The following is an 11,090-nucleotide window of genomic DNA, read 5'->3' as shown; positions in this document are numbered from 1 at the left end:
CCAAGCATTGCTGGAGCACTGTCTGGGCATACATCAACCAGTTTTCCCCATGAAAGTCTATTTTCTTCAAAAAAGTCGGAAATCGTTTTCATAATATCAGAAGCCTTTGATGTGGTCATCAATTCCTTCGAAAAAAGCGGTTCTTCTTTCACAGTTCCATTATTAATGAATTGAACGTAGACAAGCAACTGACAACATTGTGCTACATCAGTGGTATCGTTGCACTGAATTGCAAAAGAAGAAGCCAACACTGCCTCCACAACTTGAAGTTTAAAGAACTTTCGCCAGCTCATTGATGAGACGTTTCAAGGAATTGTTAGAAAGTGAAATTTCCAATAGTTTTTTCTTGCTTTTGACACCAAGCACAATATCAGCAGCTTTCAACAAGCAAGGCTTCACAAGCGTTTCTCCGATTACGTGCGCTTTCTTGGCTTTAGCGATGAGCAATGACAGTTCATAAGAAGCTTCTACTTCTTTGGCCGATGGTTGATGAAAAGCTCCAGTAGTGTCCAGCTTTGCATTTCAAATTTTGAAGTTTAGCAGCAAAAAACTCTTTTGGTTTGTCTGTCAAAGTGCTGTGGTTCTTCGCCAAGTGTTGCTCAAGACAACTAGGTCTCAAGGCGTCATTGCTAAGAACTGTGTGGCATTCTACACATGGAGAATGATGGATCTTTTTTTCCCCCATGACAGTGAAGACATATTTCATGTAGACTTCATCATACTTCCTTTTCTTAATCGCAGCCATAATATATTAATTTAAAACAAACTATAAAAATAATGTTCCCAATTAGAATAAATTTAATGGACACAAGTTACTTTGATAAGTTATTGCAAACATTTATTTACTACTACTATTACGTACGGACGCGTACTATCTTATATATACCCCACCACCAGTAACCAAGCAAGAGGGATAGCTCAGTGGTTTGAGCATTGGCCTGCTAAACCCAGGGCTGTGAGTTCAATCCTTGTGGAGGCCATTTGGGGCAAAAGTTTGTCAGGGATGGTACATGATCCTGCTGTGAAGGCAGGGGACTGGACTCAATGACCTTTCAAGGCCTCTTCCAGCTCTAGGAGATAGGCATCTCCATTAATTTACTCCCACGATAGAACAGTCCCGCAAGCATGCTAGAAAGTTTGAAAAAGTTTCATTTCCTTCTACATTGTCCTTTGGCCTCCCCACCAACCAAACTGGTTCCCCACCAACCAAACTGGTTCCCCTATACTTCGAAAGGGTGTATATATATATATATATATATAGAGAGAGAGGGCTTGACAAATAATGCAATCTGCTTGCCTGCAATGAGTAGATTTTACCAGCTGGCGAGTGCAGGGGTGGACTGGCCTGGTGGGCTGTTGTGATGGGCTGGCCGAAGCCTGCACTGGCCGGTGGAGGAGCACAGCGCTGCTGGGAAGGGGGAAGTGCAGCGATTCTTGCCACCGGGCTGCCTGCGTGTAGCTCCAGCGCGAGGGGGCGGGGCGGGACGCCAGGACGCTGGTGTGACGTGGCCCCGCTGATTTTAAAGAGCCACGGTAGCTTGGCTCTGGCCGCGTGTCCCTGGGAGCTGGCTGCGGCGCACGGCACACAGCGCAGCCAGGGCCCGCCCTGCCAGCCCCAGTCCTGCTATGGCCCCATTCCCCCTTTGTCTCCGTGCCACCCGTTCCCCACGCCACCACTACTCCCCGGGCCCCCTGCTCTCCCTCTTCCCTGCAACCCCTTGGCTCTGCGCCGCCCTTGCACCCCACACCCTGCTCCCCCTGATCCCTGCCCCCCCAGCTCTGTGCTGCCCATTCCCTGCACTGCCCCAGACCCCGATCCCTCTGCCCCTCCCGTTCCCCGCGCCACCCCCGTACTCCCCCACTGTTCCCTGCACTCCTCTGGCTCTGTGCTGCCCCTGCACCCTGCTCCCCCTGTGGGTCGGAGTGAAGGGTGCTTGCCCATAGGGAGGGGCTGGACAGGGCAGGGAAAAGGCTGCTGTGACCCAGCAGAGAGTGGAAGGGGGAGTTCACTTGAAGCGCCTTTGCCTTTATGGAAAAAACCGAATGAAAATGCTATTTGCTATTTCTAGGGCTAAAATGCGGGACAAAAACAAAAACAAACAAAGAAAACCCCATCGCAAAATGCAAACATGTATAAAAGACAACAACAAAGGGGGGGCGGCCAAAAAATGTTTTGCTTGGGGTAGCAAAAAACCTAGAGCTGGCCCTGGGGGAGGGGAAGGGGCTGGGCTGGGCTGGGCTGTGGGGAGGGGAAAAATATGGGGAAGAGGCTTGTGCTGAGAGGAAGGGAGGGGAAGGGGGAGGTCAGGAGAAGAAGAAGAAGAAAGGGGAAGGCACCAAGGGATGGGGGTGCAGGAGAGACAAACGCCAGGGGGCCAAGTGCAGACAACGAGGGAAAGGGCAGGAGGGGAGGTGTCAGTGGGAGGGGGGACAGGGTGATGCTGGGAGAGGAGAGGGGAAGGGCACTGGGGGCTAGAGGGGGGAGGGGGAGGTGCTGGGAGAAGGCTTAAAAGAAGGGGTGGGCATGAGGAAGGCGGGGATGAAGCAAGGCATCTGTGAGGGCATAGGGGCATGAGGGGAATGGGGCAGAGGGTGGTGAGGGGGTGGGTATCAGGGAAAAAGAGGGCAAAGGGGGCAGGGGCAGTGAGGGAGGGTGCAGGGGCCAAGAGATTCTGGGGGTGGAGCAGGAGGGCAGACACCTGCAGGGGAGGGACCAGCACCAGAGGAGAGAGGCAGGGCAGGTGTGTAGAGGGAGGTGTTAGGAGAGGGGATGAGGAGGGGTAGCTCACATGAACAGAGTGGGGCTACTGGAGGAGTGGGCACAGGGGGAGAGAAGGGCTGGTGGAGGGGGGCAGGTCAAAGGAGGGCTGAGGGCAGTGAGAAGGGCAGGAGTCAGGACAGCAGAGGAGGGTGAGGGGTTGGGGGCAGCAGGCACCGGGGGAGCTGATGGAGCAAGGGGAGGAGACATGGCAGCCGAGAGAAAAGGTAGAAGGTAGGGCATGGTACTCAGGGGGGTTGGGTGGGGGGCATGGTACTTGTGGGGGTTTGGGGAGGGGGGGCAGGTTACTCGTGGGGGTTTGGATGGGGGACAGGGTACTTGTAGGGGTCTGGGTGAGGAGAGAGGACAGCTAAGCTGGTACCTGGGGGTCCTGCAACCAGGTCCGGGGTCTCAGGAAGCACATGTGCTACTTATCTGAGGAAGTGGGTCTGGCCCACGAAAGCTTATTAAACCATCTTGTTAGTCTTTAAAGTGCTACATTGTCCTGCATTTTACTTATTCCCTGGGCTGCTTCCTGAGTTTGAGTTGGTAGCTGTTTGCAAGTCTGCCCCCGTTTGAGCCTTTTAAATCAATGATCATTCAAAAAGCCAAGCTCCGTGGCCCCTATTGTCCAGGGGAAATTAGCACCTTTTCCAAGTGGCTCTGGGGCGAGTCTGTAGCCCCGGGAGGAGGGAGGGAGGGAGACTTCGGGAAGCTGCGGCGCAAAACAAACAGTTAAAGATGAACTTTGGGTGAGGTAACGCCAGCACGGGGTCTTTCTTGGGGAGGTTCGGGGGGGCTGGGTCACCTTGCACCCCCCTGGAATTTCTTCACGCCCCCCAGTTTGGAAACCTATGATCTAAATGATCCTTCAATTATTTGAATGGCCAGTCTTTCATTAATCTTAATCACCAGCCTCCCTCTTTTTACAAGCTCCTTGCCCAAAAGCAAAGCTGCAAGCGGCTCAAACTCTGTTGTGTTTAAGAACTGTGTCTGGAACCAGGGTCTGCAGCTTTAAGCAGGCCTCAAGAATGAAAACCAGGGATTCAAACATTAGGGCTACATCTACACTGCAGGCTTCTTGTGCAAGAACATCTGTTCTTGCGCAAAAACTTGCGGAGCATCTACACTGCATGCGCATTTTTGTGCAAGTAAATTTACAGTAGAACATCGGGCTTCTTGCGCAGGAGTTATTCCTCTCCCCACGAGGAATAAGCCCTCTTGTGCAAGAGCTCTTGTGCAAGAAGGCAGTGTGGACGAGCAACAGGGGTTTCTTGCACAAGATTCCCCTATGGCTAAAATGGCCATCAGAGCTTTCTTGCGCAAGAGAGCGTCCACACTGCCATGGACGCTCTTGTGCAAAAGCACATGGCAGTGTGGATGCACTCTTGTGCAAGACCTCTTGTGCAAAAGAGTTCTTGTACAAGACGCCTGCACTGTGGATGTAGCCGGGGGGGAAGGGGGCTACTGCTTCCCTAACTTCCCTAAATGGTGCCCTTGGTTGTGGTCTTCTATCCTAGCTGTCTCCTTGCAGCTCTAATGCCCTCAGGCCTTGCCTTGCCTAAGGCCCTGCAATCTGGGAGTGAGGTCAGGCCCGAGCTCCCCAGCTCTGCCTGCCTTTCCCCAGCCTGCTCTGTCACAGGAAGCCTCCAGCTTCCCTGGCAGCCAGGTCCCTCCTGCTCCCCTGCTGCTGACTCAAGAGTGAGTCTTTCCTCCCTTGGGGAGCCCTTATTTATACAGCCCATGCTGGACCCTAATTGGCTGCTCTCTGCCACATCTGCTTGCTCCACAGCCTCTCCCAGGGCTGGATTTAACTCTTTTTGGCCCACCACAACTTACCATGGCAAGCTAGTTCCTGTCTGATTATCTAATCTTTCTTAATGATTCAATGTTCTCTTAGGCTATGTCTACATTGGCAAGATTTTGCGCAAATACTTTTAACGCAAGAGTTTTTGCGTTGAAGTATTTGCGCAAGAGAGCGTCTGCACTGGCATGTGCTTTTGCGCAAGAGATGTGCTTTTGCACAGAAGCATCTGTGCCAGCGTAGACGCTCTCTTGCGCAAGAAAGCTCCGGTAGCCATTTTAGCCATCGGGCTTTCTTGTACAAGAAATTCATGTTGCTTGTCTACACTGGCCTCTTGCGCAAGAGGGCTTATTCCTGAGCGGGAGCGCCAGAGTTCTTGCGCAAGAAGCCCTGATTTCACACATTAGAACGTCAGTGTTCTTGTGCAAGAACTCCCCGCCAGTGTAGACAGGTGGCAAGTTTTTGTGCAAAAGCAACCACTTTTGCACAAAATCTTGCCAATGTAGACACAGCCTTCGCTATGCCCACGGCCACTGCACAGTGTGTGGGGTGTTTCCAGGGAACCATGCACAATGACTCCAAGACCCCCTTCCTGGGCAGGACCAGGTCATTCAGATCCCACCATTTCATACCTACATTTAAGGAGATGTTTTCCAAGGTGCATTATTTTGCATTTATCAGCGCTCAATTTCACCTGCCATTTTGTTTGGTGAGACCCCTCTTCATGGTTGGTCAGCCCCCCAACCCACATAGCCCCCCAACGCTCAGAGGAAGTGGTGCCCACTGGGACAGGAAATCCAGTGCTAGGCTCAGCCCCACGTGCTCCCCCGCCCCCGTTAGGTCTGGCCGCTGCAGCGCCACGTGGAGGCGGTGGGACGCTCCCACTCTCCTCCGCTAGGGGGCGCCGCCGCGAGCTCTACCCTCTGTGCGTGCGGCCTCCCCTCCCGGCCCGTGCGTGCCGCGTGACGTCAGGCCCCGCCCCATCCGTTCGGCGTGTGACGTGTGGCGTGCGCCGCTGCAAGCCCCACCCCCTGCCGGAGCGCGCGGCGTCCGCAGTCCCGTTGCCGCAGAGCGCTCGGAGCCGGAGCCTCCTGCCTGAGCCCCGCGCCCCCCCCCCCCCCCCCCCCCCCCCCGCGCCACCATGTCGCTGCCCGACCCGGCCGGCGGGGACGAGCTGAAGCAGGCCAAGGAGAGCGAGGCCGCCGAGAAGTTCTCGTTCCTGGCCACGGTCACCAAGGCGCCCAAGAAGGTACCGGGGCGGGGGGGCGAAGGGGGATGCGGGGGGGCGGTGGGGAAGGGGGCGGGGGGGAAGGGGGGGGGGAAGGGGTGGGGGGGGGGCGGTGGGGAAGGGGGTTTGGGGGGGGGGGGGCCGGGGGGGGCGGTGGGGAAGGGGGTTTGGGGAAGTGTGGGGGGGCGGGGGGGAAGGGGGCGGGGGGGAAGGGGGTTTGGGGAAGTGTGGGGGGGCGGGGGGGAAGGGGTGGGGGGGCGCGGGGGGAAGGGGGCCGCGGGGGGCGAAGGGGGTTTGGGGAAGTGTGGGGGGGCGGGGGGGAAGGGGGTTTGGGGAAGTGTGGGGGGGCGGGGGGGAAGGGGTGGGGAAGGTGGGGGGGGCGGTGGGGAAGGGGGTTTGGGGAAGTGTGGGGGGGGGGTGGGGGGGGGGCGGGGGGAAGGGGGTTTGGGGAAGTGTGGGGGGGCGGGGGGGAAGGGGGCCGGGGGGGCGGGGGGAAGGGGCCTCGGGGAAGGGGTGGGGGTGGGGGGAAGGGGAAGGAGGCTCAGGATCTGTGTGGGAGGGTGGCGAGTGGGGGGAGGCTGGTTCCAGGTAGGGCTATCCAGTTCGGGGGTGGGGTACAGAGGGTAGTGGTGATGGGCTTCTGCTCTTGAGATCCTGTTGGCAGCATATCCAAGCCGGCTGCCAAGTAGGGGTGGGTGAGGGTAAAGGCCTGTGAACTGGCAGCATGTACCTGGCAGTGGGGATTACAGGTCATAGGGGAGCTGGCCACCTGCTGTGACTCCCATGGGTTGCACTGGAAGGGGAGCAGGGGGAGCGGCTGCCCATAGGATGTGGGTGGGGAAGCTGTTTGCAGGATGGAGTGTCCTGGAGTTGTAGGGAGGACAATTCACAAAGCTTTGTAGGGTGGGTGTGAGGGGGAATTGTGATGGCCCTGTACAGGTGTCTGTCATGAGTCAGGTGGGTAGGTTTGATTTGAACTGGGCAAGTTATCTTCTATGATCTCAGGGTCAGCAGGAAGGCAACCTGGGAGTGGGTTGGAGGATGGCTTTGAGGCTGGGAGGAAGGTACCAGTAGCTTATGAACTGGGTCATGACAGCAAGGTGTAGGGAAGCCCAGGAGATGTGATTAAATATCCCCTGAATATTTCAAGAATACAGCAAGCCAGGCATTTTCGGGAGCAGTATGTTTGTGGGTGCAGTGGACAAGTGTGGGCAACCAGTGTGAGGAGGGATTTGAGGGCAGCTTTGAGAGAAGGGCCCATCTGATGGCAAGTTTGAAGGGGATGCAGCTCTAAAGCTTCCTGGAGTGCTCTCTGTGCTCAGCATTCCCCTCTTGTCTCTTCACCTAGAACATGACTGAAATTCTCCCATCAGCTGCTCAGTGCTAGCAAAGGTGAGAGTCCTCAGACTTGGTTACTGAGGCTTTTACCTCTCCATCATCTCAATTTTGTCTGAGTTGGATTATACAAGAAGATGGTAAAAACTCTTTGCTGTAGCCACCACTGGTAGAGTTGCACTTATGGTGAATTTCAGGTCTTAACTTTGCATGTGTCAAGAGAGTGGGGACTCTGGGATCTAGACTGGCTGTGGGAGATCCCGGCTGTATTGAATATCATGTTTTCCCCTAGGGTTATGCCACATGCCTCAGTGTTAGGACTTGAACAGAGTAAATGGGAAAAACACTAGCGTGCTCAGCCACTGGAAATGCAAAGCCTTCCTGTGAGAAAGTTTTGATTGTTTGCATAGGTGCTGGAATTTTAGAGGGCGGAGGTACTACAGGCCTTTTAAATCATTTGCATTTGAGACATCCCCTTCTGCCTAATCTTGAATAACTAGCATTCAGCTGCCAGTGACAAGCCCTCCATGGATCTTTCTGTGCATGGTATCTATGCAGACAGTGGATATAGCCTGGAGCAAGGAGCAGAAGAATGCAGAGGCTAAGAGCTGCTTTTCCCCAGAGGTGATTCTGCAGCTGTAACCATGCTTCTGAGAGAAGTAAAGCAAACACTTCTTTTGAGTGTTATCTCCTTGCAATCTTGCACAATAGAGATGGAAGTATAGCCTGAGGCTTGTGCCCACATAAGCTGTAGTGTGGCAGTGATATGACAGATGAATACGCTGTAACACATAAGCATCCCATGGTGGGGGTGGGGTGTGGGGGTGGCAGTTACAGCAGGGGTGGTGAGCAGTGTGGGACAGCCCTCCCTTTAATGTGAGGATGCATAGGGTTTAGCTCAATCTTGTTCTTGTGAGAGGAGCTCTAAAAGGACTCATTCTAAGACAGGGGAGGGATCACATGGTGATTCCCTGTTCTATTCCCTCCCTCTGGGGCACCTGGCACTGGCCACTGCCGGCAGACAGGACGCTGGGCGAGATGGATCTTTGGTCAGACCGTTCTTATGCTCGTAACTGGACAAATTGGAGAAATGGTCTGAGGTAAACAGGGTGAAGTTTAATTAAGACAAATGCAAAGTGCTCCACTTAGGAAGGAACAATCAGTTTCACACATACAGAACGGGAAGCGACTGTCTAGGAAGGAGTACGGCAGAAAGGGATCTAGGGGTTATAGTGGACCACAAGCTAAATAGGAGTCAACAGTGTGATGCTGTTGCAAAAAAAGCAAACATGATTCTAGGGTGCATTAACAGGTGTGCTGTGAGCAAGACGCGAGAAGACATTCTTCCGCTCTACTCTGCGCTGATTAGGACTCAGTTGGAGTATTGTGTCCAGTTCTGGGAACTGCATTTCAAGAAAGATGTGGAGAAATTGGAGAGGGTCCAGAGAAGAGCAACAAGAATGATTAAAGGTCTAGAGAACATGACCTATGAAGGAAGGCTGAAAGAATTGGGTTTGTTTAGTTTAGAAAAGAAAAGATTGAGGGGGGACATGAGAGCAGTTTTCAGGTATCTAAAAGGGTGTCATAAGGAGGAGGGAGAAAACTTCCTCATCTTGGCCTCTGAGGATAGAACAAGAAGCAATGGGCTTAAACTGCAGCAAGGGAGGTTTAGGTTGGACATTAGGAAAAAGTTCCTAACTGTCAGGGTGGTCAAACACTGGAATAAATTGCCAGGGAGGTTGTGGAATCTCCATCTGTGGAGATATTTAAGAGTAGGTTAGATAAATGTCTATCAGGGATGGTCTAGTCAGTACTTGATCCTATCATGAGGGCAGAGGGCTGGACTCGATGACCTCTCGAGGTCCCTTCCAGTCCTAGTATTCTATGATTCTATGTGTGTGGGCCGTAATGATAGCCCCTTGAATCCGCTGCAGTTTCATAGCTTGATGTGCAGCTGTCTGGTTACAGTGCTGCCAGGGGCCTGCTGGGAGCACTTCAGGACATGCAGCGAATGTCCTCTGAGACTGATGACATCAGTAGCCAGTGAAATCTTGGGTGCAGGTGCATTGCCATCAATAGGAATCAGTGCTCCAGGCCACTACCCAACCAGAGATTGAGACTAGCACTGATAGCAGAGGCGTTGGCAAAAACGCCAAAGTATACAATGCTAAGTGCCTCCAGCTTATCTCACTTTCCACAAAATCATAACCATTAACAAGCCTCTTTCCTTCTCGAGGCTTGTATTGATTTCCGTGAGTGCAAAGTTGGTGTGATTTCTGTGTGCCTTTTTACAGCTCTGAAACGCCCTCCTTTCACACAGGCATCCCAACCTTTCCTCAGCACCTCAGGCAGAATCTGAGAGAGTCCCTGTATTTGCCAGGAGACTGAGAGGCCAACAGCAGTTTGCTTTGAACAAAAGCTTCTCTGAAGGCCGGTGGGCATGAAGATCAGACCTAGGGAGAGGATGGGAACATCTCCAGGATTTGAGTGCTGGTTCTGGCTAGTCCTTTGTGCTAACCATTCTAGACTAGCTTTTCAAAGGGCAGTCGTGTTTATGCTTGCCAAGAAGCGCATGTTCAGTTTCCCAGGGTAAGTGCCTAATTTGAGAAGCAGGAGGGAAAGTTAGGAAGAAGTGACCCTGATCAAAGGTGGGCTCCTGCAGAAGTAGATGTGCTCCTCATGTTTGATGAGCCCTCTGTGGCAGCCTGAAAGAGCCAGATGGGGAAATCCTTGTTGGTTACATACCCTAACCTTGAGGATCTCCTGTTTCTTCACTTGTCATTGAATTGGTAAAGATTAAAAAGTGAAGCAGCAGGAGGTGAGTGATTAAGAGATTATATGTGATCAACTCTGGCTTTAAATGCAAGGCCAAAGAAGGCGAGGTGAATTGGAATTCGACCTGGAACTGAAATGTGGTCTTCCCCCTCTTATCGATTAGGGAAACTAGTTTACCTGAGGCTCCCTTTTGACTGCAGTCTGCTTATTTGGACTCATCGTGCTTTGTCTTTTCTGTTATCAAAATAACTCCAGCTTTGATCTCCAGTGATTCTACCACAGTGCAGTGGGCATTTGAAGAAAGGCAGATGTTAGCCAGTGTGTGCTGTGCTGTAGTGCCTAGATTAGCGATGGGCAGCCCAGGCTAGTGAGTGGGCCTCAGGCAGCCTCCTTCATCTCAGGGGGCTGCAAGATTGTTGGAACCAAGGCAGTCTCCTGGACTAGGGTATTTTTTCTAACTGCTTCTATACCTAGAATTTGTGGGGAGTGCCAACTGAACTGTAGCTGTGCTTCGATTGGAGGCAGAGGGAATGCATGTCTCTTACAGTCACTGTTGTGTGCAATCAGCACCCACCTCACTTCACATGTCCTTGTTTTATGTGTGTCTCCCTTTAGTAGTGCCAATAGGAAAAAACCACACCGGCAGAAACCAGTGGAATCTACAGCCCTGTGCGTGGGCAACGGCAAACAAAATGTCTCATGGGCCACCATTGTTCTAGATGTTTGTGGGAATTTAGACACAGATGGATTAGCCACCAGCAGCATTCCCTCCAGTGGTGAATTATGTTGAGAGTCTTAATAGATGCATCCAGAACAGTAGTCTCATAATGGCTCTGGAATCTTATCCGATGAATAAAGAACCAACATAATCTCTTCCCCAAATCAGGAGCTGTTCAGTATTACTAGTGGTTTTCATGGGGATGCCAGTTTTCTCAGCTCCCTCCTCTTCAATGAGCAGGGCTTTCTGTGACTTTGGCTTGCAGGATATTTCAGTGACAGATGATTTGATTTTCAGGTGGGAGTGATACCTGCTGTTTGATCTAAGGTGGGATGAATTCTCCATAAGGAAAATGCCCCCAGACAGGATTGAGGGATTGAACTTCCCTGACCCTAACCAGGGCTGACTACAAAGCATAGTATCTATCTGTCATGAACTGTCTGCGGTATCCTGTCACACCTCCTAGGATGCT

General features: G+C 52.7%; 1 protein-coding gene across 1 annotated transcript in view; it reads left to right on the top strand.

Moving 5' to 3' along the window:
• The first annotated feature begins 5,597 nt into the window (after window positions 1–5,597).
• The window catches only part of AHCYL1 (adenosylhomocysteinase like 1), a 37,509-nt gene continuing 32,016 nt past the window's right edge, over window positions 5,598–11,090 (top strand). Inside the window, exon 1 of the mRNA XM_075916023.2 lies at window positions 5,598–5,811. Coding sequence (XP_075772138.1) covers window positions 5,704–5,811 — 108 coding nt within the window. The 5' untranslated portion in view covers window positions 5,598–5,703. The remainder of the gene's footprint in view (window positions 5,812–11,090) is intronic.

The sequence above is a fragment of the Pelodiscus sinensis genome, chromosome 27 (assembly GCF_052426305.1).
Source record: "Pelodiscus sinensis isolate ZL-2025 chromosome 27, ASM5242630v1, whole genome shotgun sequence".
NCBI lineage: Eukaryota > Metazoa > Chordata > Testudines > Trionychidae > Pelodiscus > Pelodiscus sinensis.
Note: the sequence above shows the minus strand (reverse complement) of the source record. Positions and strands in the feature narration are given on the sequence as shown.